Raw genomic sequence first — 27,772 nt, forward strand, 5'->3', positions numbered from 1 at the left:
TCTGTTGCTCTTGAAAGCAGTGGGCAGGGCCCACACTTTAAATAACAAGGTCATGTTGGTCCCCTTCACGGGGAGCTCTCCGCTGCCTCCAAGACCAGGCCTGCCTGCATTGCTTCATAAAGTGCATGCAGGTGGGGGCAGGGTGCTGCAAGCTGTTCCTTTGGGTCCTCTTCCACTGGGATCGTGTAGCCTCTGTGGAGACTGGAGGCCAGCCAGGGTAGCTCTGGGAAGTATGGAAAGTGAGGTCTTGGTGTCACAAGCTGTAGGTGCCATTCCTTCTCCACAGGGGACACTCAGCCATTGAGGACAATGGCGCTGCCCACGGCTGCTCCATGAAGTGCATCTGGGTAGGGGTGCAGATTTAACAAGGTGCATGTGTCTTCTGAGGGAGGTCGGTGATGTAGTCTTGGCGAGGTTTGGGTGGGCTTCCGAAGGAAGGAAACCACAGCAGCAGGACTGAGGTAGGCCCAGCTGGAGGGGGCAGGGCATGGTGTAAGCAAGTTTAGTAGTGAATGTTGGCTGTTTCCTGAAGTCAGCTTTGTGATTATGCTGGAGGTGGGGTAGGGAAATGGTGCCTGCCAGCTCCTTTGTTTCTGGAGAAGTCCCTCAGGGAACTCTGAGATTAGTAACTAACTTTCCCTCTTGTATATCCCAGAAAAATTTCAAACTGCTGCTTCTAAGCTATATGTCCTCAGGCCGTCTGTTCTGCTCTCTCTTTAAGGGTGAGGACTCAGCTTCCTATAGCCCTCTGGTCTCTCCCTGAGCAGCCTGCTGATTCTTAATGTTCCAGGCTTTAAGTTCTGCTGGTTGTAAGAACTCACAAAATCAGCCCCTCTGATTTTCAAAGCCAAATGCTATGGGGATTAGTCTTCCCCATGCAGGCTCCTTGGTGTGCTGGTCTGTTTCTTGCTCCTCTCGTGTGCTTACAGCTCCCTCCCTTCTGTATCCAGAATCTCTGTGTTTAGCTCTCCACCATGTCTCTGCCCTTCCTGCCCTCTTTAATGTGATCTCTTCTTCACATTCAGTTGTGGAGTTTGCTGTGCTAGTCTTCTAGTACTTTTCTGGGTTATTTGCCCTGACGCGAGGGTTATTTATCTAGTAGGGTCTGTGGGATGACGTGAGTCTAGGGTCCTCCTACTCTACCATCTTCCCCGGAAATCTTGCTCTATTTAATTTTTAATTCACCTGGTGTGTGATTTCAACTGTCAGTAGCATGGGTCCTTACATGTCTATGTTGGAAATTATCTACTTGTGACTTATGAAAGAAAGAAGGGTACCAGTGGGAAATACGTGGCATAGATGTTAGGAGTATGTTTTTAGAGTTACATATACTTTCAGATTAGCTCCATCATTCATTGGGAGAATGATATCGGGCAAATAACCTAGTCTCTCTGAGACTCAGTTTTTCTTTGTGTAAAAGGGGAGAATACAAATACTGGCTTATAGTGTTGGAATTCTTCTTTGAATAAAGCTCGGGGTCTCGTTTCCTGTATGCAGAATGGGAATATTTATTGGCTGCCTACCATGTACTATATATGATGGTGATTGTTGGGCTACAGAAAGGAAAGATACTACTGGTCAAACCTCATCCCTGGTGTGGTGGGTAATATTAGAAGACCAAAAGGGGGTGTTAAATATTAAGTTGGGAGCGTATATAAGCTATTGTGCTGCGGAAGGTGGGATGGCGTGACGGCAATGAGGAGCGTTGTCAAGGACGGATGCTAGGGGAGCTAGCACGTTAGCCACTAGTTGGGGCTCCAAGGGCAAGTATGAATGGGAAGGGTATTCTAGATAGAGGAACTAACCTATACAAAGATGAAGCACGAGAAGATATTCTCATTTAGGGGAACTAGTAGTGAGTATGATGGGACGCAGGAATGTAGAACTGTGAACATCAAGGAATAAGCTGAAGGAGATAGCGGGTGTTGCTAGATCCAAAAGGGCTGGGTGTGCCTTGTTGGGAGTTGACTTTATCTGGAAGACAGAGGGAAGGCTGCCTAACCTAGTTTGGCCTTTAAGGAGATTACCTAAGCAATGGAGTGAAACATGAATTGGAGTGGAAGCTGGTGAGGCCAGAAATCCTGAGAATGTGGTTTCAGTAATCCAGGGAAGAAATGATGCAGACTTGTGCTAAGGTGGATGCAAAAGGGAAAGAGGACTGTCAGGAGTTTAGGAAGTGAAAAAGGAAGCATCTAGAAATAGCTTTCATTGTTTATGTTGGGTGCCTGGATGTGTTGTGGTGAATGCGGGAAGAGGTAACTTTTGAGATGGGTGGGTAAAACGAGTTTAAAGTTAGAAACTGCTTCCTATTCTTCTGTAAAATGGGGTATGATAAAAGGAATAACTTCTGGGGTTATGAAGATTAAATGAGTGGAAACATGTATTTTGAACTTAAAGTATTATTCTGTAAGGGCTATATGTTGAGCTGTAAAAACAATAGTAATGTGATTACTCTTGGCATTGCTAGGTAGAGGTGCCAGAAGGATGCCAAGCGGGCAGGTAAAGAAAGAAGCTAAATGCATGGGAAACGCAGGAGAGTGCTGGCTAGGGCACGTCAACTGCAGATAGAACAGGGTGTAGGTGGCGGCTGAAACAGTGGACAAGATCACCTAGGGAGAGCATATTGTAAGGAAAGGCCAGGGTCAAGTTTAGGACCCTTGGGACAACTAACATTGAGACGGATCCAGAGGAGGAATAACCAGATAGAAGGAAAACCAAGAACGTGCTGTGTTGGAGAAATCAAAGAAAGATGGCGTCATCAGCATCAGATGCTGTAGGAAGGGCTACAGGGAACAGATTGAAAGCTGTAGCTTGACATTAGCTTGTGGCTCCGGTCATCTTGGGAATAGTTCCACTGATGGACACAAAAGACCGATCATGATGGACTGAAGAGTGAACTTTGGAGAGGTTTAATTCCTTCATACTAAAAATGAAAATTAAATATCCATCTGGCCTATCTGCATAGACAGAAATTGTTGCATTGACATAGCGCTACCGGAAGTGGTATGAGGAAGGTGTGATCTGGATTAAAATCTCAACTATTTTTTCGCAGGGCTCTGCTTCAAAAACTGCAGCCACATCAGGTAGGAATGTATCCAAGCCTGACTCCTCCAATTTGAGGAAAACACCTGGTTCAAAAGCCAAAGCGGGGCCTTCTGTTTCCTGTTTGAGGCGGAATAGTGACAGTAGAAATCTCAATTCTGATCGGGCCGTATCTCCACAGAGGATCAGGCGTGTGTCCAGTTCTGGTAAGAGTAAAAGAAATCAGTTGTGCCGTACAGCAGTTTGTGAATTATTTGGATGTCAAGTTAGGTCAGAAAGCAGAAAGACAGGTTTTGGTTGTAAAACTAACACATTCGTCACTACAACATTTAGGTTTTTGTGGATCAGCATGTTACATAGGAAAGGTAGAAAAAGAAGTCACAGACACAGCTCTGATCTTTGAGTAACATAAAGGCTGGTTGGACAAAGATAGGTGCATAAAGCAACTTCTAAGTTCTTAAGAAAAATAAACAATGGGTGTCTGTTATATACAAATAATTTCAAAATTAGAATTTTTAAAAATGTTTAAGTACTTAATAATACTCAAGCGTTATGTACTAGACTCATGGTGGGCCCTCACAGTGTGGAAGGAGATTAGTTTTTCCTTGAGTTTTACTGAAAGATGTATTATAACTTTTCAGGGATGTAAGAGTGACTAAGAAGTTCAACTTTGCTAAGATGAACTTTTATTTTTGTTGGTTTATATTTTAGAAGTAGTAGTTTCAAAGTCCTGTTAGGTTTATGAAATTTGAGTGCTCTAAGAGTAGCTGTTAAGTGTCTTACTAAAAATTTGGCAGATGGACAGACCTCTCTGGGTTACAGATCAGAACAGGAAATGGAAAAGTCAGCCTGTTTCGCAGAGACTAAGACAAAAACACTGCTAGCCATTCCAGTCGACTGAGAACAGTCTGTGGGGAACACCCTTTATTTTAACAGGTACAACCTTGTGCAAATTAAAGGCATGCCCAATCAATTTAGAAGTAAGTTCCCTTATAAAAATAGTGACTACCGTTGAATGGTCTGGAAAAAAAAAAAGTATCTCTAGAGTGATGTGTCAACACATGTGAGAACATTTAGCCGCAACTAACAAAACCAAGCAGATCCCAGAGGATCTGGTTACTTCTCTACACCTTGATAGTTTCGGGTTTTATTTTCTAATTCTCTTTTGAGGCCTCCTGCCTGAGAAGCCTGTCATGAGCAGACGTGTTTCAGGGATGATTTATTTAGATTCAGGCCTAGCATTAAGATCCTGAGGTTCTGAGGAGCAAAGCCAGGACGCGGTATGGGTGGAGAAAGAGGGATCTGCAGCACATTCCATTCCCATCCCTGGAGGAGCTGAGTGGGAAGAAAGAATTCGCTCCAAGTCGTCTTCATTGGGGAGAAAACCAGAAGAGGAGCAATGATCCTGGCTTTAGATATTGCCACAGTTAGGGAGTTGAGGCATAAGTGCGATCAAAGCTTTGGTTCTCAGTGTTGACAACAGGGTAAGGGGCGTGGTAGTTGCCGGATGATGGGGCGCTCCCTTCCTGTTGGGGTGTTAGGAGCACCTGCGGCTCGGTGGCGCCATAGAGCTATGGCCGCGGGCACCATGGCGTCTGGGTTAGGAGCCCTGCATTCTGGTAATGCTCCGGCACCAATGAGCTGCGCACCCTGGGCTGCTTGTTTACCCACCCTGGGCCGCAGCCTTGCGTTGTGAAATGTGAGGGTTTGAGAATGTAAGGACCTGTGAACTTTTACAGTCCTTATCTTTCCAGGGGCAGGTTGGGGGCTTGCCTACCTTTCTGAGCAGTGGCTACTGCTAGTCAGATTCTCTGGACCGCAGGATGCTCAAAACCCAGAAAACCTGAAGGGCGCATGCTCTCAGGAGACTAGGCCTGTACCCAGGGTGTGCAGTGGGCCCGGCTCCCTGGGGCTCTGTTCTCAACGATTTCACTTAGCTGTTGTCAGTCGTGGTACAGGGGCGGATGGTCCTCCTTCCGATGCATTGTTACAAAGTCAGGAGTAGCCTCACACTAGATCGTAATGCCTAGATCATTCACCTCAATCCATCTCCTCTGAGTGTAGGCATTTTATCACCTCACATCGTCGTAGGAAGAGGGGTGAAGGTATTTTGAGACAGACCACGTTCATATAACTTTTATTATAGTGTATTGTTATAATTGTCTTATTGTTGACCTCTTTCTGTGCCTCATCTATAAATTAAACTCGATCATAGGTATATATGTATAGGAAAAAAGCGGTACACATAGGGTTTGGTACGATCTGTAGTTTCAGGCATCCACTGGAGGCCTTGAAACGTATCCCCTGCGGATGGGAGGTTGGGAGGGGCGACTGTATTTTCAAAAATGTGATTCTTTTATGTAGTTGATCAGTTCCACCAAAGAGTTAAGCATTTTTAAAGTCCCTTTTCCGTGTACTATAGAATATCCTGCCTTAAGAGAAAAGTACGTCTGTTTACTCTTCATGAAAAGACAAGGACATTTATTGAGCTTTTATTAACCTGTATAAAGAAACTTGATAACCAAGTTATGTGTTCAGAGTTTTCAATCTGAGTTAAAAACTAAGTTTTCTTTTACCTGGTGGTCTTCTGTATAGAAATGGAAAAAAAAATTAACCAGAATCTTCATGGATTCACATTTGAGTTTTTATTTGAACTGCTGGAAGACTAACTTGACTATGCTGTATTAAAAAAAAAAACACACAAAAAAACAAAAAACAGCAACTAGCTTGTTTGGATGCTCACAGTAAATGGAAAAGTGTTTGTTGTGGGGGACAGGAAATTCAGTCACCACAGAGTTAAAAGTAGAGCAGAAGATCAAGGAGCAAAAACAATGTGCCCTCCGATCCCGGAGAGTGTGTTGCCATTTACCGTACAATGTGGTGTTTGTGCATTAGAAAATTGAAACCAAATGGACATCCTCTGTACTCTGTATACCAAGCTACTCTCCTGAAAGGTGAGCAGCAGGAATGTTCCAGCGGACTGGGGTTTTCAATAAATCCTTTCAGAGAACGAAGTAGAAAACCAGATCTGGACTTGAAATAGCCCTTTTCTTGAAGCTTCGCCCTGAGTCTGAGAAAGAATTGTGAATCAGCCCAGTGGAGCTCTTGCATTGTCCTTATCAAAATCTGGAAATGGTAATGTACAGCATGACCATAGCTACCGCTGCTGTATGATCTCTATGACAGTTAAGAGAGTAAGTCCTCACAGTCCTCATCCCGAGGAAAAAAATGTTTTTGCTCTTTATTGTGCCTATATGAGATGATGGATGCCGATTAAACTTCGGCCACCACTGCACAGTATATATAAGTCAAGCCATTGTGCTGTACTCCTTAAACTTACACAGCGGGTATGCCAAACAGACCTCAATAAAACTGGAAAAATAACTTTAAAAAAAACCAGGAAATTTGTATGAAATCAGATTATGACTGATGACAACAAACCAGATTCAAAGTATCTTTGTTTAGAGTATGTGTGTGTTTTAACCACTCCAATTAAATAAGATGCGCTGGTGAGGAAAAGTAGGATAATAGTAATTATAATGCCAGTGATAGCAGCGCACCCTTACAAAATGCTTACCAAGTTTAAGGCTCCGTCTTAATCATTGCATAAGGGCATTTAATCCTCACAGTAGTTTTCTAAGGCTTATCCTCATTTTACAGGAAAACATTACATAGAAATTAAGTAATTTGTCAAGGTTACGTGGCTAGCAAGTGGCAAAGGTAGGATTCCGACCAGGCGGCAGGGCTCTGGAGCCCATTCTCTTAGCCTTCTCATTATCAGTCTGAAGAACTACTCTTGGGGCACTTGGGTGGCTCAGTCGGTTAAGTGTCTGCCTTCAGCTCAGGTCATGATCTCGGGGTCCTGGGATGGAGCCCCGCGTCAGGCTCCCTGCCCAGCGTGGAGTCTGCTTCTCCCCCGGCCTCTCTCTCTGCCCCTCCCCTCTGCCTGTGCGTGGGCGCTCGCTCTCTCTCTCTCAAATAAATCTTAAAAAAAAAAAACAACAGCCCTACTCTTAGTATGACTATGAGTTTTGAAAAATTAAAATTCTCACACTCAGCTGAGTGGTTTAGAAATTGTTATTTCTCTTCTCAGGCCCTTGGCTTAAAGTTCTCTGTCAATTTACCATCATTTAAAAGATGTTGTTACATGGTTACTGCAAATTCTGCTGAGTAAATCACTGCATAGTTAAATACTTCATGATTCACTCAGGCCTCTTCAGACCTATCTGCCACCCTCTTCTGAAGGCGATACCAGTTCTTATCAGGTTTTAGGTTATAAATGTGTGTTTGCCTTCGTACAAAGCTGTAATTGCCCTTCCGGTGACCAGGCTGAGCAAGGTAGGATTCCGGAAGTAGGCAGAATACACTCCCTGCCCTGCGGATCGTGTAACCTACCTGGGGAGGGCAATGCACGTTTATGGCACAACCACAGAGCCGCACAAAAAGGGTGTGTAAAGGGTGTGGAAGAGGCCCCGAAGTGCTTTAGGACTCTGGGGAAAAAGAAGAATGTTCAGGGGTTGGTCTGATTATACCAGAACCTGAAGAAAGGCCTCATGAAAGAAATAGTCTTTCGTTTTTCTTCTGGAGAAAGAAAAATAACATTTCAAAAGGATAAACCTTTGCTTTAATTCAGTTTACTGTGGGTTAATAAAATAAATGCCTCTCAAACCAGGAGTACATCCCAAACTTGTAATGACTTGTCTAGCATTATAGGTTGCTGAGCTTTCTTGCTAAGCTGTTTTTTCCATAGTTGTTTTTTGTAAACGAATTTTGTCTATTTAGTGTTAAAGGGAATTTAAAATCATTTCAATTCACTTTTACATCCTTTTAGTCTTTTCTAGGTGAGAGTTTGAGAGAAATAGCTAGCAGAATTATGAGAAGGATACTCGCTATAAATTCTTAAAAACTAGAAATTATCCCCAATAACTTATTCTAAAAGCTAACTTTAATGTGTTGGTTTTGATGCTCCTATATTTGCATTTAATTAAAACACTTTTTAAAGAAGGTATCTCAAGTTTTGTTGGCATAACGATAATAGTCATAGGAGTGTTTTTGAGCACTGATGATGTGCTATGCTCTGTTCTAAGATTTTTAAATGCCTTATTTCATTTCCTCTCACAACTCATGAGGTGCATAGACGGGTATACTCATCCCACTTCTGCAGATGAGGAATTTGAAGTTTTGAAACCTTCAGTAACTCGCACAAAGTGACACAGTTCATAATTGGTGGAGACAGAAAACAGAACAGGCAGTCTCTATGCTCTTAGCCTCTATAAATATACCCAGGAGCCCAACACACCGACTTCCTCACCTAACAAGTGTCTAGTGAGTGCCTGCCTGTTCTGGGAATGAAGACAGGTACAAAACAGACACACGCTTGCCCTCGCGGAGCTTGAATTCTAGCCAGGCACATCAGAAAATTAAGTAAATAAAATGTTTAGAATGTAAGATGATAAATGCTGAGGAAGAAAGGCGGTGAAGGGAGTTAGATCTTAATATCAGGTCGTTGAGAAAGGCCTTGCTGAGCAGGTGAGAAATGAGCCAGTGCCTGAAGGCTCAGAAGGAGGGAGCCATTAGGACATCAGATGCCAGGCCTTCCCAGGCAGAGCAAACCGTGAGTGCAACGATGGAGGTGAGGCAGCGTGGAGGGGGGTGCTTGAGGGACAGGGAGCTGCCTGGTGTGTGCGGTGGGGGACCAGGGAGTAGGGATGAGGCCAACCAAGTGGGGTCTTACAGGCACCTGGGAGACAAGTGTCTTCTCTTTTACTCCTTCCTGACATGACCACTGTGTGTTCTCGATCATTTCCCAGGCATCCCACTCAGTTCTCACTTGGCAAGTAATTCTGGAGAAGATTATTTTATAGAATGACCCAGGCATGAGGCTTCATAGGTCACTGTGCACTTTTCTCTTACTTTATGAATTCAAGAAAAGTTTTGAGAGCCAGCTATGGGCCAGGCACGCCACTAGATTCAGAGAATGTAAACATGATGAAATAATAGGTCCTTGTCGTGATCTCACTCGTTGGGGGCTGAGCTGGAAAGGGGTGGTGAAGCACATCATTTGAATGTAAATTCTTCATTCTTCAAACTGCAGCTAACCTGTCCTGGCCTCTGTGACATTTTGCGTTTATTATGCTGTACTCTGATTATTTTTGTGCATGTCTGTCTCCTGAATTGTGAGGTCCATAAAGAGAGTCCAGGTCTTGGTTATTTTTATGTTTTTCGGGTCTCAGCACAGTGTACCTGTTACACAACAGGTGTTTAAAAATGTTGTCTGGCCTGATTTGAATGGAGACTTCTGTGAAGTACTGTGTCCAGAGCGCAGAGAACACCCCTGACTGGGCCTAAGGGCAGACTGGAGAAGAGCGATGACATTTGAACTGGCCTTGGAATGTGCCTGTAGAAGTTTGCCAGACCTGGAGAGTTGCTGGCATTCCCAAGGGTGCAAATGGAGAGTTATGACAGGGTATGGTGCATGTGGAAACACTGAGGGCAGGTCGGCATGCCTCGAGCAGACCCAGTGTTGGGGTAAGTGCTGGATGGGCCCCCACGGTGGTTGAGGTAGATCTGCTCTTTTGTAGTCGAGATACAGACTTGTAAGAGTTGTACCAGTATGTGGGAAGAGGAAGCAGAGTGAAAATATTAAAAATGTTTTGGAGGAAGAGCGTCTGGTCAGCTTCTGTTGGCGGCGAACAGTCTCACGTGTCTCCTCAGTTTGCTTTTTGGGTGGCCATGAAGCAAGACAGAGAAATAGAGTAGTAAGCAGAGGTTCTCAGGAGGAGATGGATGGGTGTAGTTGGGGGCATGCTGAATTTGAAGAGACCAAGAAGCCCCTCAAAGGGTGTGTGGTTGTTTGAGGTTTAAGACAGTCAGAATGTGTAGAGGGTAAGGAAGCCTGTAGGAAAAGAGCTGATAAAGATCAAAGCAGCGGGGATGGCTGGCGATTAGCTCACGGACACAGCGGAATGCACCCATTGCACAGGCAAGGAAGTCTGAGAAATAAAGGAGACGCAGGAGTGTGTCCGTAGGGACCCATTCGGAGGTGGGATAAGGAATTTTGAGAGTCAGATGTCAGAGTAGCGGCTGTGGGTAATGGGCTGGGCAGCTTCTTCCTTTGTATCTGCCAGCTCACTTTTCTGAGGCTAGGTGGTGTCTCTGAAGTAAGTTTGTGCAAAAGCCGTTCATTTGCTTATTTTTGGAACCTTAGAGAAGGACATAAACTTAAAACGATGATCAGTTTTGAGTCTCAGTGACCTCATTGCTCAGAGTAGCTCTGCTGCTGAACTTTGGCTTCTCATGAGCCCGGACGCTCACCAGGTGCCTTTTCCCACCGTGCTTAGGAGCCCTGTGAGTTCGAGGGGAGCTCCTTCACCACAGATAAATGAATCTGTTGACAACCTATGAAGACCCTTGTTCATCTTTGTGTGGTAGCTGGGGAAAGGATGCAACCCTTCTAAGTCTTGAATTTATTATACCTTTAGTTGCGGGACACGTGTTCCCAGGCCCGTGACTGTGGAAGTTAATTTTGTCTCCACATGAAGCAGGACACATCTTTCAAACACACTTGCAGAGGCAGGTACGGACAGTATCACCACGAACACTGGGCTTCTGTGCAATTCAAGTCCTTGTGAGAACCTTGCTTTATGGGATGTTCTTGTTTCTCTGTCAAATTACCACCCTCTTAATACTTGCTGTGTTTTTGTTGTGACTCACCTGTACTACTGTGACTTTATTTCCACATTTCCTCTTGAGTTTAAGCAAATGGTGCTGGTTACACGGAGTTGTTTCTTGTGCCCTCCGAATACAACCTCGTCTTGGCGAACTCAAGGATGTGGATTCTCAAAGTCACATCTGGCGGTACATGAATGTAGAGGGTTACCGAAATTCTGTGTTCTGGAAGATAATTCATGCACGTGACAGTTTGGGAGTGTATACTGTGCAAGACATACTGAGGACCCAGAGGAATTGTGGGATGAGTAAGACATGGTGCTTGCCCTCAGCCATTACCCTCAACTAGGAGAGGTAATGAGTTCATCCCTCATCACAGGTGTCCTTAGGATACTTTAAAGAAAAAAAAAACTGTAGGATCTCAGAAGAGGGTAAGATTACCAATACCAAAGTTTGCCGAAACTCTTTTTTGCTAGAATATAGGTAATTCTATAGTATGACCAAGGTACACCCTTACAAATGTCAGTACCAGTCTTGGTTTAGTGTTGATGCTTTCTGCTATTTTAATTTTTTCCATCAAAACCGCAGAACTACAACTAAGAAGAATACATCTGGGTTGAAATAATTTTTAGGACTTAGCTGATACACTAGGAAGTAGGAATGAAGGGACAGTTAGGGTTCAGAGTATGGAATATAGAGATTGAAGAGTGAGTCAGTAAAGGTAATTGGAAATACAGAAGAGGGTGGTGGGCATTAGGACCCAATCCATTGGTGTTCTGGCAGTCAAGGGGCAGATGAAGTCCAGACAGAGCCAGGTCTGTCAGTGTCAGGAAAGGAAAGGGAGAGGCATGGTCTCAGGCAAGGTAAACCTTATTTTACCCCTCTGGGATCTTGAAATTAACCAGTTAATTTGGAAGGCGCATCAGGTTTCTGCTGCCCCCTTTCCAGTAGGCTATTTTTAAAAAAAAGATTTAATTTATTTATTTTTGAAAGAGCGTACATATGCGAGTGTGGGAAAGCGTGGGGGAGGGGCAAAGAGAAAGGGGGAGAGTCCCAAGCAGACTCCCTGCTGAGTGTGGAACCCCACCTGGAGCTTGATCCCAGGACCTCGAGATCCTGACCTGAGCCAAAACCAACAGTAGGACAGTTAACTGACGGCGCCACCCAGGTGCTGCCTGCCCCCAGGAGGCTATTTTGAAAATATGACCCTTTCAGTAAAAAGTAGGAAAGAAAAAAAAATTCCCCTAATCTCATCAATGTCAAATAGTTTTTAACTTCATAATTAATAACTATTCAATGCCTTTTCTTTTTGCATTTTCTCATGTATGTGTGCTTAAATATATTTAATGGAGACAAACAGTTCCTACTGTTTCAGAAACCCCACACCTAACAGGCACTTAATGAGTTGATTGAATTTCCTGTTTCATTTAAAAGGTGTGGTGCCTACTTTCCTAGATTCTTACGTTCTTATTCTTTATATGATTTTCAATGACCTTATAATATTTCATCATCAAAACGTGCTGCCATATATTTCTTCAGACTTCTTTGAACATTAGGGTGTGTGTGTGTGTGTGTGTGTGTGTGTGGTGTGTTTTAAGATTTCTTTTAGAGAGCAAGAGAGTTAAGTGTGAGTGGGAAGGGCAGAAGGAGAGAGAATCTCAAGCTGACTCCATGCTGAGCACAGAGCCTGATGCAGGGCTCGATCTCCCGATCCTGAGATCACGACCTGAGCCAAAACCAAGAGTCAGACTCAACTGACCGCGCCACCCAGGCGCCCCTTTGTTTTGTTTTTATAGTGTGTGAAAATTCTACACTGAAGAGCTTTGTACTTAAATATGAGAGCTGGTCAGATAAATTCCTTGGATACATTCCTTTAGATGGAATCAGAGGGTGTGAGCATTTTTAAGACTTTTGATACATGTTGCCAAATTGCCCTTCAGAAACAGCATTCAAGTCGGAGCTCCTCCTCTGAGTGTGCAAAGGTGTTTTCCAACAGCCTTGCCAGTATTTTGACATTACTAACACTCTTCCCAAATATTTAATGTTGCAGAAAGTGCAAAACGGTATCTTATTTTAATCGGCATATGCTTGGCACTCAAATCTTTATTGAATAAGTATAGACTCGGGGATCAAAGTGCCGAGGTACAGAAGTGGATACAAGATCTAAACATGCCCTCCTTCAAGTTACAATCTGGTGGGAGAGACCGGTAATACAGAAGTAGAAGTATATAATAGGATGCTTGATCATTTAAAGTACTAAAGAGGGGAAAATACTAATGCAGAGAAGGGGGAATATGAAATGTTGGGGGTTGTTTTGGGAGAGAGAGAAAGAGAGAAATTTTGGTTAGTGGGACCAGGGAAAGGCAGCTTTTGAGTAAAGGCAAGAGGGCGTCAGTCACAGGAGTGTCTGGGGGAAAACCGTGCCAGGCAGAGTGGAGGAGAGCAAGTGAAACGACCCTGAGGTGGGGCTTTACTGCTGTGCTCTAGGAAAGCAAGGACTGAGGTGAGGAAAAGTTCAAACAGTGAGGTTTCACAGGTAGCAGAGAACCAGATCATGTACAGTCTTGAAAATCCTAAGGATTTTTGGCTTTTAACTAAAGTTAAGACTAAATTTTAAAAAGGTTAACTTTGTTAACATTTAACTAAATTTTTGACAGGGTTGCTTGGATACCTTTGTAGAGAATACATTGAATGGGGGTGAGGGCTGGTTCAGGGAGACCGGTGAGGAAGCATTGCTATAATCATGGCGAGAGATTGTGACTTCTTGGGCTGGGGTTGTGGTAGTGAAGAGAAGTCAGGTTCTAGATAGGCGTGTTAAAAGTGAGGTTGACAGGATTTGCTTAGATGCAGAGTCAGAGATGACTCTATGCACTTTGTGGGTGAACAATGGAGGGATAATGTTGCCTTCCACTGAGATGGGGATAGATGGTTGTGGCACAGATGTTAGAAGATGGATATCAGGAACTAAGCTATAGAGATATTAAGTTGAAATGAATAACTTGTAAGTGAAGATGTTGAGTGGAAAGTAGGAGACACAAGTCTAGAGTCCATAGAAGTCTGGTCTATGGATACAGATTTGGGATTCATCAATATTTAGATGGTATTTAAAGCCACTAGACTGGATAAGACCACGAAGAGAGTATGCAGAAGACAACAGGTCAAGGGCACCACTGGGGAACTCCCTAGAGTACTCCAAAATACCCCTGGGGTACTCCTAAATTTTACAGGGCTAGGGAGATGAGGAAGAAACACACAGGAGACCAAAAAGAAACAGCCAGGAAGGCAGGAGGGAAGGCAGTCAAGAGTGTTGTTCTGGAAGCCAAGTAAAGAAAACCTTTCAAGGAGGAAGGAGGAATCAATTGCATCAGATGCTGAGAGAGAACATGGTAGTTAAGAATGCCATTGGGTTTAAACCAGTGGTTGTGTGTTTGTTTAATAGGAAGTCTAGAGGTGGTAGGTCTAGGTTTGGTGATTCAATAATGTCATCTTTCTGTCTGTCCACTCTTCCTGACTCAGCATGTTGTTTTGACAGTGACTTTTCAGTTGAAATGTGGTCGCTAGGAGTTCCAAGTGCCAAATCCTCCTGCTACTGTGTAAGAGGCTGAAGGTGAGGGACAGCATCCCAGAGATGAGGCCTTCTCCTGGCATGGGTGTCTGTCTGTATCGGGGAGGAAACGTCCTATTCAGCATCTTACCCCCTAGCACTCGTGTCTTTAAGTCTTATTGACGCAGACCAAGTTGCCTGGTCACTCCAACTTGAAGAAAGATTGGGAATGCAAGTATTAGGCTTTTTAAATCTTCCTATAGCATGTGAGCAATGGAAATGGGGATTAGGGATGACAGCTAGGGAGCCAGGAAAGACGCTAGACACAATAAGTTTAAACATTTTTAAAAATTGTATTGACTATTTTTATTTACTGTTAGAGCTTTCGCTCCCTTACATTTTGAGGCATATGATTCTTTGTTGATTTGATATTGTTCATTGTCCTTTGTCTTGTGTTTTATTATTTGCCTTTTTATTTTTTTGGGGGGGGGATTTTTTTATTTTTCCATTCTTATCTGGTCAAATACATGTTTTCCTTTAATTTTTCCTGTGTTTTCATGCTGAAGACCTTCTCTATTGAAAGAGTTATGGTTAATTTGTATGGTTTTGTTCTAAACCCTTTATAATCCAATTTTATTTTTTTGTGGTGTGTGTGTGTGTGTGTGTGTGTGTGTGTGTATGGTAAGACTAGTGGCTAATACTTAGGTCACTTACGATGTGCCAGGTATTATTCTAAGCATTTTAAAAATAAAAACTTATTTAATCTTTAAAAGAGACATAAGGTGAATATCACTATAATCTTGCGCATTGTTTCATATGAGAAGTATAGGCACAGAGAGGCAAAGTAAGCTGCTCACAGCCAGTGTGTGCTGGAGTTGGGTTTAAAACCTCGGCAGGCCGGCTCCGGATTGTCCACTTTTGATCACTACATCATACATACTGCTTCTCAAATGTTATTTTATTTTTTGAATTTGGTTATTTTAATACCACAAATGAATGTCTTATCTGAGAAAATCTCCCTTATCCTATTCTAAATTCTTATATTTCTAATATTTATATACCAGTTTATTAATCTGTCAATATAGTTTTATGCCAATAATAGACTATTTTTATTTTTTAATATCCTATAATAGCTAATAGCACAACTTCCTTTTTTTTTTTTTTTTTTTTAAAGGTTTTATTTATTTATTTGACAGAGGGGGAGACAGCCAGCAAGAGAGGGAACACAAGCAGGGGGAGTGGGAGAGGAAGAAGCAGGCTCCCAGCGGAGGAGCCTGATGCGGGGCTCGATCCCAGCACTCTGGGATCACGCCCTGAGCCGAAGGCAGACGCTTAACGACGGAGCCACCCAGGCACCCCACAACTTCCTTTTTTTAAATGTGATAAATATGTTATATAAAATTTACCATTTTAACCATTTTTTAAGCGCATGGTTCAGTGGTATAAAATAGATTCCTTTCGTTGTACAGGAGTCACCATCATCCCATTTCCAGAACTTTTTATTTTCTCCACCTGAACCTCTTGATCCATGAAACACTAGCTTCCCACTCTTCATCCACCCAGCCCCCTGGCAACCACCATTCTACCATCTGTCTCTGAATTTGACTACTCTAGTGCCTCACATTAGAAGAATCACACAATAGTAGTCCTTTCATGAGTGGCTCATGGAACGTCTTCAGGTTTCATCCATGTTGTAGCATGTGTCAGAATTTCTTTCCTTCTTAGGATGGAATAATATTTCATAATACATATGTTCCACATTTTGTTTATGCATTCACCTGTCAGTGGACAACTTGGGTTGCTTCTCCCTTTGGATATTATGAATAGCATTATGGACATAGGTGTGCAAATACCATATGCACATGGGTGTACAAAGATCCTCCTTTCATTTATTTTGGGTATATACCCAGAAGTGGAATTAGTGGATCGTATGCTAGTCTATTTTTATTCTGGGGTAGGGGGGAAGGCCATACCATTTTCCAGAGCAACTGCATCATTTTACTTTCTACCAGCAATGTGCAGGGTTCCAAGTTGTTCACATCCTAGCCAACACTTGTTATTTTCTGTTTTGTTTCTATAATGGCCATTCTAATGGGGGCGATGTGGTATCTTACTGTAGTTTCGATTTGCATCTCCTTAATGATGAATGATGTTGAACGTCTTTTCATGTTCATTGGCCATTGTGTATTTTCTTTGGAGAAAGGTCTACTCAAGTATTTTGCCCATTTTTTTTGCCCCATTAATCAGAGTTTTCTGTTCTTCAGCTGTAGTCCTCTCATGTTTATGTTCAGAATTTTTGGCTATTTTTAGTTACTCTAAGCTAATTTAAATTGTTTTTTTGAAGTTCTCCCAAATCCCTCTTTAAAATAATCACATGTGGATTTAGATGGGAATGCCATTCAATTAGTATATTAATTCAGGGAAGAACTACATGTATATTATCAAATCTTTGATGTTCCTCATTTAAAAAATTTTTCCATAATATCAGCACTTTTTGATTATTTATAGAAATAGTGTGTGTATGTGCACGTCTCCATGCACAACTACTTTTTATTGCTAAAGGATCTTTTTTCCCATTTTTCCTGTTACATCAAAAAGCTATTGTTTTACAGTATCGATTTTGTAAGCAACTTACCAAGTTGATTTACATGGTTTTTAGACAATAACACTAGATATTGAAGCTAAATTTTCTTTTCTTTTTTTTTTTTTTTTTTTTAAGATTTTATTTATTTACTCGACAGAGATAGAGACAGCCAGCGAGAGAGGGAACACAAGCAGGGGGAGTGGGAGAGGAAGAAGCAGGCTCATAGCAGAGGAGCCTGATGTGGGGCTCGATCCCAGAACACCGGGATCACGCCCTGAGCCAAAGGCAGATGCTTAACCGCTGTGCCACCCAGGCGCCCCTGAAGCTAAATTTTCTAATAACTACATTAGAGTTAATGAGAAAAGTTGGTCCTTTTGGGCTAAGTAAAAATGAACCTGAAGCCACAGTTTTGAGTATAATTTATTGCTCTCATAACATTATTATTTTTTTTTATTCCTTTGGGTAGACTTATGTTAGCTTTATAATAATTCCCACCTACTGTAGATAATTAATATAAAGGTCACTTTCTCTATGGAGTTGTGCTAGAAGAACCCAAGTTATATTATAGCTACAAACATATTCTTATGTTTTGTATTTTAACTGTGTCTATTTGGCATTTTCTCTTCCTGACTAGTTAATGGCCCTGCCTTATTGATACTTATTTTATTTTCTAAAATACAATAATTTATATTTTGAGCTATCTATATTAATGTGTAGTTTCTATATTCTAGCCTGGCCTCAGTAATGATTTCCTTGCCCAGTGAAAATCCCCACGGCCGCTAGCCCTGGCAAGTGCACTAACCTCTTAAGCTCTTCTCTGATTTCAGACTCGATTTCAAACTCTTCCCTGCTGGTCGCTGGCTGGTCGGTTATGCACACTGCCACAGCTTGATCAAGCCCCGGGGGCAAATGCCAAGAAAGCTGCAGTCCCCCGCCCTCTCCATCTTCCCACCACATCCCACCCAAAAAGGTTAAGGGCTGAAGTTCTTAGCCTGACCTTTCATGCCGTCCTGAACGGTAAACTGTCTACCTGTCCAGCCTCATCTTTTTCTTCCCCATGACGTCTGCACACCTAATAAGCCACACAAACCACAATCCTATTAAAAATTTTTAATGAGATACCACGTATTCTCTAGTATTCATAATTATTACTGGAAACATTTGGCAGCAATTTCTATAGTAAAATGTCACGTGTTTCTAGTACCCGATACATTTGTGCTTTGCGATTACCTTACTTTGCAGTTAACCTTACTATGTCGGCAAGTAAATACTTGTGTAGCATAACCCCTCCTGGCAATCCGTTGTCTAGATTTTTATTAAGATGATCTGTGTCTTCTAATATAGGTTTTGTGGGGGAGGGTTTTGTTGTTTGTGTGTTTTTTTTGTTTGTTTGTTTTTTTTTTTGGTCAACTCCTTGAAACTTCTTCAGAACACTTTAATTTCATCAAATGTAAAGAAGAGCAGCTCATTTTGTTCAATGCAGAATAATCTCGTGACAAACATATTAAAGCTGAATATTCATCCCGGTCTGGTTGAGAGTTCAGAGAGAAGAACTTGCTTTGACGAGTAGCTGTTTCTGTGGCCTGGGAAACTGCTCTCATTACTTTGAAGGTGTTTTGCAAGCTTGTGGGACTCACCTTCTTTCCCAGCCTTTCCTTTAGGAACAGAAGAGGCCAGGCTGGAACTGAGAGAGGACACTACATACCTGTGAGTGCCCTGGGAGCTTTCTCCCGGACAACGAATCCTTTAACGTAAGTGTCAGAACAAAGGAGTACCATTCAAGAGTTCATTCTTCAGCTTTAATTTCCAGTCCTAGGAACACACCATTATGGTCCCATGAAGAACTTTCCAGTAGCAAAGGGACTGTGTTCACAATAACCATATAAAAGCATCAGTTAAGCCATTGATTTCTGTGTTGTTGTTTTTTTCTTAGTAAAATTAAAAGGAATGAAGTGCCTCTGCAAGCATTAGGTATTCAGGAATAAAAATGATTAGAAATACTTTAATTGTTGATCCAATTTATCCTCTCTTGGTTTATCTGTTTTGAACATCTGTGTGTGTGTGTGTGTGTGTGTGTGTGTGTGTGTGGTGGCAGCCATTCCACTCTTTTTTTGTTGTTGTTGTTATATGTTAGTCACCATACAGTACATCATTAGTTTTCGATGCAATGTTCCATGATTCATTGTTTGCGTATAGCACCCAGTGCACCACGCAATACGTGCCCTCCTTACTACCCATCACCGGCCTATCCCAATCCCCCACCTCCCTCCCCTCTGAAGCCCTCAGTTTCTCTCCCCGGAGCATCTTTCTTGGTTTCTTTATCTGTTTTGAACATCTTTATCTGATTAAATATTTGACTCCACTGACTTTAATAATTAATATCTATTAGTGTTTTAATGTTTTATGTTAGCTTTTATGATAAAATATGCTTATTATAAAAAAATTCACATGGAGTAATAATCACACAAAGTGAGGGGGGAAGCATATGAAAGGTGAGGAGAAAATTGCCCATTTCTGCCTTTTTCCTTCATTTTTCCTCTGTGTCCTACTGTGCTATATGTTTCTTAACAGCCTCATAAAATTCTGGTGTATCTTCTGGCATTTTTCAATATATAGGTAAGTATGAGCTTAAAAAATAAGGTAATGTTAATATCTTTTTTGCACTTAATCATTTTATTAGATCTTTAGTTTTACAAGGCATTCCTTAATGATGTTCTGCTGTTAAGTACAGTACATTTAATCGGGTTTTCCAAGGTGGGTATCCGAATACATCGCTTGTTGATGAAGCCATACTTCAGACCCCAGTAGACTCTCTGTGTTACTGTCTAAGGCCAAGAGCAAATGCGATTCCTTCCATGTTTTCCCTAGACAAAAGGCGGTAATAATTACAGGGTCAAAACAAATCTGTTGTCTGTGTAAGATTAAGCTAACAGCAGAAGCTTAAAATAAACCACTGAGGCCAGTAATTCATCGGCAGGTAGATCTTAAACCTTGATGGTTTACATCTGGGAGAGGTTTCATGCTGTGAAGCGAATGGGTAAATACTACCCTCAGAACTGTAAGAGCAGTCCTATAAGGATTTCCTTGTTTAAGAATTTGGTTCTCAGGTTACTCAGTCTCTCAGCCCAATATTGCCATGTCTTTTCATATTAGTTATGATGCATACGTTTTACTGCTTCTTTATATGAAGTCCAATTATGGGTACTTGAGGTCAACTTGGCTCTTCAGTTAAACATGAGGACTGTTGGGATGCCTGGGTGGCTCAGTCATTTAAGCACCTGCCTTCGGCTCAGGTTATGATCCCAGGACCCTGGGAATGAGTCCCATGTCAGGCTCCCTGCTCAGTGGGGAGACTGCTTCTCCCTCTCCCTCTGCCTCTCCCCCTGCTTGTGCACTCATGCGCACGCTCTCCCCCTCTCTCTGACAAATAAATAAAATCTTCAAAACAAAACAAAACATGAGTACTGTTGGTGAAACAGTGAAACACATTGGTTGTATCTCCACTGTGTTTACATTGCTCTAGGGGAGTCCCCTTCTAGAAGGAGGAGCTCAGGTGGCCTCCAGACTGATGCTGCTTTCCTTCACCTGATGCTTCTGTTCTGTAGCCCAGTAGAGGGAGCTCTGGGCTGGTGGTAGTTTGCCTGCTTTCACTGCGTATGTGTGTGAGCCGAGGACTCACTGTCACTGCTAAGGTGTGTGAGCCGAGGAAGCCATTTAACTACCCAAGTAGCTCTCTCATCTGTGAGCTGGGAATAGTAATGGCAGTGCTTGGTTAGGATTATTCTGAGTTTCAAAGGAGGTAATTCTGTGGTGAAGGAGGCTCTGTTCAGTACCCTCAGTGCACAGGAGTCAGACTCATGGTCTAATGGGGAAGACATTTGCTAGAACTACAAGTTGCCATTAGGTGGAAGGGATGAGGCTGGGTGGGAGGGACAGTGAGCCTTGTGAATGGGGAAGGGCAGGTCAATCACAGGTGGACAGGGTGACCTTGCTTCTGATGCCCGGCTGTGTGTTGGAATCAGAAAGGGTGCAGGTCTGTAGTAATTCTGAGGCACACTGAGAAATGTCTGTAAACCCACGATGCTGTCAGAAACAATGCTATCAAACATCCCTTTCTGAAAAACAAGTTGAGTTTCCAAACTTGTTTAGCCTTGACTGTACTGTGGTTGTAGCCCAGAAATATTCATCTGTTACTTGCTCAACCTTGCTCATTGTTTCCGATGATGATGAAGACTCATCATGTTTTTGCTGTCAAGAGGCCATAATTTAGTAACTGTATATTCCAAAAGATCGGTTTCTCTGTACCTCCAAAAGCAAGTAAAACTGGTGGCTAATTGTGAGTTTAAAAATCAAATGAATATTTGAATATCTATTACGTGCTAATTATTATAAGGACTATAAAGAGAAATGTCTCCTTTTATCTAGTTTATAGACTGTTTGAAGAGTCCATTAATACTAACAAAGAACAAATAAGCTTGTAAAAATTAAGTGTTTAATGATTCAGTGTAGATGAGAGAAGGCATTATCAAAATTTATTTACTCCTGGCCTTTGAAAAAAATTTTAATAGCTATTACTATCCGTATAATTCTACATCTATTTTTTTCCAACTTGAGGTCTAATTTGACATTAAAAGTGGAAAGACCTTTAAAGTGTACATTGTGGTGATTTGATATACATTATAGAATGATTTTAGTTGTGGAATTAACGTATCCCTCACCTCACGTATTTCTCTTTTTTTGTTGAAGACATTTAAGTTCAACTCTTAGCAAATTCCAATTATATAATGGTCTTATCAACTACAGTCACCATTTTACATTAGTTCCCCAGACCTTATTCTTCTTACAGCTAAACATTTGTCCCCTTCCACCAACTTCTCCTTATTTCCCACATCTTCCTCTTGGCCTTACAATAAAAATTCATTCCACGAATATTTATTAAACCTCAGCCTGTGCTAGACACTTGGGTAGGTCCTGAGGGACAGAATGGAATCAGATCCTCTTCCTGTTCTCAGGGACCTTAGAGAGTAGTCCCAGAGCCCTACTGAAATAGATGTTGTCGTGGAAGCAGGTGTCCATGTGGTAAAGGGAGGCGTGGTCCATGATACACAGGGGAGGGTGCCCTGGCACAAGCAGTTTAACAAAGTAGGTCTGATTCTCAACAGTGCTTCCCCTGCTTATGTGTATTCAAATCACCAGGAGATTTTGTTAAAATGGAGGTTGTGGTTCAGTAGCTCTGGGGTAGGGCTACAAATGTGTGGCAAGGATTTGAAAGAACTGTCAGCTTTGTATTCACCAGGCAAGGTAGGGGACTAGATGGAAAAGATGCTAGTTCATTCACAAAGATGGATATAAGCAGAAGAATAGAGTAAAAAGGCCTGGAGAAATAAAAATAAGGTGTGTGTGTGTGTGTGTGTGTGTGTGTGTGTGTGTGTGTGTGTGTATGGGAGCATGGCAAAGCATAATGGGGGAGAAGTTGATTGGAATCAATCCTAGGACTGCCATTTACACCTTTAAAATTAAATATTGAGAGGATTAAAAATAAGATCATTCTGCGGATAATGGGGAGTCAAAAATTTTAGACGGGGTCATGACCTTTTTTTCCACGTTCAGATCAACATCGTGGAAAGGGTGGAAGCACAGGACTTGAGTCTAATTCAGTGTTGAGGCAAAGTATAAGGTGGTGAATGAGGATTTGTAGGATTTGGATTGAGAGGAAGAAGACCTCTTTGAAAAGAAGCGACGTGCCTCGTGAATTAGAATCGTACTTCCGGGTGACAGAGCGGAAACTGCATTGATTGGAGCCCAGCACACACCTGCGAAAAAGAACAGCATGTGAAAAGGAGTAATGGGAAACTTCACTAAAATGAAATCGGAAGGTTGGGCAGGCGGAGCTCTCCTGCCCTATAACCAGTCTGTTGGGAGCAGTACCAACAAAAAGACTAACTTGAAAGCAGAGACTGCTTAATTTTCCCAACAGTGGGGAGGAAGGCTTCCTCCTACCTGCCCCCCTGCAACAACCTAGCCAATCAGACACCGTCACAACTCACCCAATGAAAAGCCACTATACTTCCAGCTCCCAGGTTACTCCGGTGGGCTTTTTTTTTTTTTTTTTTTTTTTTTGCAACAGCGTTCCCAACTTCCCGCTGCCCTTGCCAATGTTGGACGGATTTGCGGAGGGCTTTGCCATAGCTTGCTGGTCTTGAGTTGCAGTTCTCTGCTATCCCCAAATAAACTCCTCTTTCGCTAATAAACGTAACTGGAAGTTTGATTTTTACAGTTAACAAGTACAAGGATAAGGCTGGAGATAAGAACTGCAATGTGGGTGACTTTACATGCCAGATCTAAGGAGCTTAACCTTGGTTTTTCTTTATTAAGATGAAATTTTTGTGAGCGAAATTACTGCACTCCTACAAAGCAATGAGCCGTACTTCCCAGAAATATTACTTCGCTCACTTATGGGGCCATTGGGGATATAGAACACCATCGTTTTTGTGTGAAGTTCTTTTTCAGCTCTTCATATTTTTCAGTGATGTAATGCCCGTAGTGTTGAGAGTCTTCATGTTAGATTATATGGGGATGTGGAGAAGAAGGGACAATGCCAATGCTTTGAGGCCAGGGAAAAGGAAAAATGGATTTATAATTAGCGTAAGGGAGGAGGGTATCAAAGTGTCAAAATTGAAACATTCAGCAAAGAATTTAAAATGTGAGGGGCATTGGTATGCAGAAAGAAGATAAGTCTTAGGAAAGTAAGTGAGAATTTGGGATTCATCCACATGGGCAAGGGTTTGAGTAAAGTAAATGAAGAAGATTCTGCAGGAGAGATGGGTATGAAGAAAGTTGTCAAGATTGAACTTGGGAAATGCCCATAATCAGGTAGCAGCTGTGAGCATTAGGATTGTGTGATTTCAGATGTGCCAGAGATTATGAAGCATACATATTTCATTGCTAAATGGAAACACTTTTGCTGCAAGAAAGAGAAGCTTGAGTGACATTTAAATTTGGCAAATAAGGAGTCAAGATGAAGAGGAGATGGAAAAAAAATAACCTAGCGCCACCTGGTGGTAGGGATTAGGCATTAAAATATTTTTTTTCCTCCTCAAATTGAATCTTTCTGTTTTGGTTTTTAAATTTTCATCTTTCATAGGGTAGCCTAGTGTATGAATGGGTCAGTTTGCTTACCTTTTAATCAACGGTATGAGCAGAAATCAGAGCTTTGATTTTAACTTTGCCAGAAGCCCCTGTGTCACATGGATCTTTTGATCTGTCACGCAAGACCTGAGTTAATTACTCCAGCTTACAGGGTTACAGCTACCCTTCACATATCCTGATCATCATCCCTGCTCTTTTGTCTCTAAGTCATCAAAAAAAAAAAAAAATACAAAAACAAAAACCCACGTCTATGTGAAGATTGCATGATTCTGAATATTCAGTTTTTGCTTTGACTCAGTAGTGCAGAAGATGAAATTTCTAAGGTTAAAGCTTTCAAAACGAAGTAGAAACTTTTTTTTCCCTTTTAACCCCAAGGAAAACCTACGTCCTTGAAAAATGCACAGCCGTCTCGGGTGAATTTGCCTAGACCACTTCCTAAATCCAAACCATCTTTGAAAAGTTCCACGCTGAGGAGGACGGGAAGCGCCTCCTCTATTTCCAGCACCCACAGCGATCTGAGCACTTACAGCAATCATTGTAAGTTGGTCTTCCGTCACGCTTCTGGGATTGTTGCCACTGTAGGTATAAGAAAAGACTAATATGCTACAAATAATTATTAGAATTTTGATTCTGTGATTTAGGGGAAAATAGGAGCGCTGCTTTTCCTGTGGACTTTCTCAAAAAGTTTGGCAGGAAAAGCAAATTCTTCAAATGACATTCTTTCTTGTAGAATATGCTATGAAGCACTGAATATTTATGTGTCGAGGGTACCCGGTATTTTTTTGCATGGTGAATTCTGAAGTGTATCATTTGAAGCAATGGTGTTTTTTGGTGTGTTTAAGGAAGGAAAGCGATCTAAGGGCTGTTGGAACCCAACTGGAAATCAGAATAGAGAGAACTTCAGTGTGATTTGCTTTATAAAAGACTATATTTTGTAGATGTATGTTTTATAATCTTATATTTTGGATGCTAGAGTCAGTGTGATATGACTAGTATAACTTCAAGCCTAATTTTAAGTAATTCAAACTCAATATTTCTAAGGTTTTGAGTTCTGTTTTCTGTGTATAAAATGGGTGAATTAATTGAGCTATCTTTTTCATTTGAAAGACATATTTGGTCTTAGTATTTGCTCAGTTCCTTTCTAAATTGCCTCACAAAATAATTAACAGATGTATTAATTTGAACAGCTGCGGAGTGTCTCCTGTGTACAGGCACCGTGATAGAGGTTGTGAGGGATATGGGGTATAGAAGAAATGATCCTTATCTAAAAGGTAGTTGAAGAGGATATTGACCTGGATAACTAGAATACCAGATAAAATAAGATTATTAAGCGTGGGGTGGAGAGGAGGGCAGTTCTCTCTGCTTTAAGGAGGGATCATTTTGTTTCTTTCTGGTGTGGGAACAAGGGCAGAGTGGAGTCCTAGTTACTGAACCTTCTGGGTGTGGAGAGCAATTATAAGGTTGCCATACATTCTTTTTTTCTTTCTTTCTTTTTCCTTTCTCAATTAACTTCTGCCACTGCCCTGATTGTATATATGAGGTGAGCGAGTGAGGCTCAGAGAGGTTGTCACTGGTCCAAGGGCACTCAGCCAGCATGGGACAGAATTGAGAATGTGAATGTGTGGAGGGTAAGGCGTTGAATTAATGGCTGAATTAATGAGCACATTTTTGAGAGGTCACTTAGCAGCAGTCGCTTGGCTCACGTGGTACTAAGTAGCTGTGTCCTGGGAGGCTGGGAATATTAAAATGTGTTACTTAAAAAGTTTTATTATCTGGTTATTATTTCGTTTTTCAAGTTGTGGCATAAAATAAGAAAGATTCGCCTGTAGCCAGGAATGCTCTCTCAGTTTGAAAAGCAAATTCACACGTGTCGTATTTTAAGGCTACTTTCCCTTGCAGCTTTCTCTGCTTGCGGTGTGAATTTTAAAAACAAGCTGCCAACGCAGCATCACCCGCGAGCTCTCAGAGGGCCGTGTAGCAACGGAATTTGTGACACTTGGAAGCAGACACGGTCTGTAGTGCCGCTCTCCAGCCTTTTCCATTGACAGCCATGTTGACTTGGCCACCGTTTCAGGACCGTGCCTGACTCTCCTAAGGAGGTTGTAAAATGCCTTTGTCCGTTCCTTTTTGTCTTGTAACAAAGGAGTTTACGGTATACCCGCAGAGCCCGTCTAGTGGGCGATGTGTCCCCGTTGCAGATTAAGCATTCAAATCAATGAGTCTTTTCTTAGTTTGATTTGCTAGCTGGTTTAATCTGTTCTGTGTAGTGCCTTGGAGCTTACAGATTTTTTTTTTCTCCCTCCCTTCTAATTCACTAAGAGCAAGCATGAGGGATAGGAGAGTGAACATGGCTGCAGTTTTTCCTGCTTAAGATTGCTTTGACCTTTTTAAATGACTGTACCAGGAGGATTTCGCAGTTGTACAGAGACGGATATTTCTTCAAAAATATTTATCAATTCTACACTCACCCCACCGGCTGGTTCAGAGAGGCACTATGATGCGACCTTATTGACACTGCTGGTCCTGGGATCCTACAGCCTTTGTATAGTTCCTTTGTTAGCCACGCTTACTGGGAAAAGAAGTAGGTCGACGATTTCTGGTTTGATTCTTTTCTTTGTAAGCATGCTTAAATTTTATTCAATAAATTGATTTAGCATCTCTTGATTGTTTTTATAATTTGTAATTTGTTGATCGTAATATTGGCATATTTACATTTAAGTTGTGAATGGTTCTAAATAGAGTCAATTTTATTCTGTATTTTCTGTGTTTTCAGACTTAATATAATTCACTAGCGTTGTCGATATGCCGGGTACATGAAATTACCTTATTATTAAAGACGATTTGGTCTCATTTCTGATTAAATAACCAGTATTTTCGTGTATGCAGCTTATAGTTGTGTGAGTATAGAAAAATATTTTCCTAGAATTAAAACATCACTTGATTATTTTATTCATTATATTCAAAGACATTGAAGATGCGTACCTTTTAAAGATGACCTTAAAAGATGAAAAAATCATTTTGAGCTGAATTTTTTTCCTATTTCTGATAATGATGGGTCATGTGAGGAAATAATCTTTTGATCACCGTTTGGATTCATACTGAGTTAAGCATTTAAACCCCTTTCAGGAATGTGTTCTAGATTTGCTGCTCATTTCTTTGTGATGTGATATTGCTAGTGACACCGTTTAAGAACTTCTGAGATTGCATAGTACTGTTGTAAAATGAGCTGCTGGTTTTTGGTACTTTGGAATCCTATAGAAATAACATCGAGTTATAAGACAAATGACTAAATGAAGGCTTTTGAGACAATAAATTTCTCTTGGAGCTTTTGGCGGGTTCTTTCTGTGTGCTTTTCTATGCATAGAAAAATTAAAAGTTAAGATAGTGATTTTCTTTTGGATATTAGCCTGAAACATTGCACAGTAGCCTCTATGTCAGCTATTCTCACGTATAGAGATTAAACATTCATAAGCTCTTTCAGATTCCGCTAAGGTCCAATTTTTAAGATCATCGGATGAAAACGTATATTGTAGGTCTTGAATAGGGTTGAAGGTTTGAGGGGCATTGTGTAAGTGTGGAAGGAAGCCTTTAGTGAGTGTATAATTTTGCCCCCTTACCGAATGTGAAATCCAAAGGCTTCCTTCTTCCCAGTTAGCCACACACACACTACTGTGGTTTTTTTTTGAGACACATATGGCGAGGGGGGAAATGCAAGAGGTGCACACCAAAGCTGTTTGTACTCTTTTGGAATTTAGGAGAACAGGGGGGCAGCTCAAGAATTGGAG

General features: G+C 41.7%; 1 protein-coding gene across 11 annotated transcripts in view; it reads left to right on the top strand.

Moving 5' to 3' along the window:
* The window catches only part of MTUS1 (microtubule associated scaffold protein 1), a 167,239-nt gene that overhangs the window by 62,809 nt on the left and 76,658 nt on the right, over positions 1-27,772 (top strand). For 6 of the 11 annotated variants that reach the window (XM_048226309.2, XM_048226315.2, XM_057303509.1 and 3 more), the window contains exons 3-4: positions 3,053-3,248; positions 24,363-24,524. In XM_048226309.2, the coding sequence (XP_048082266.1) occupies positions 3,053-3,248; positions 24,363-24,524 (358 nt within the window). Of the gene's footprint in view, positions 1-3,052; positions 3,249-24,362; positions 24,525-26,328; positions 26,569-27,772 lie in introns of those variants that run through there. The other 5 variants (XM_057303511.1, XM_057303512.1, XM_057303514.1 and 2 more) reach the window with 2 other exon arrangements.

Source organism: Ursus arctos, unplaced genomic scaffold, assembly GCF_023065955.2.
Source record: "Ursus arctos isolate Adak ecotype North America unplaced genomic scaffold, UrsArc2.0 scaffold_27, whole genome shotgun sequence".
In the NCBI taxonomy this organism is placed as follows: domain Eukaryota; kingdom Metazoa; phylum Chordata; class Mammalia; order Carnivora; family Ursidae; genus Ursus; species Ursus arctos.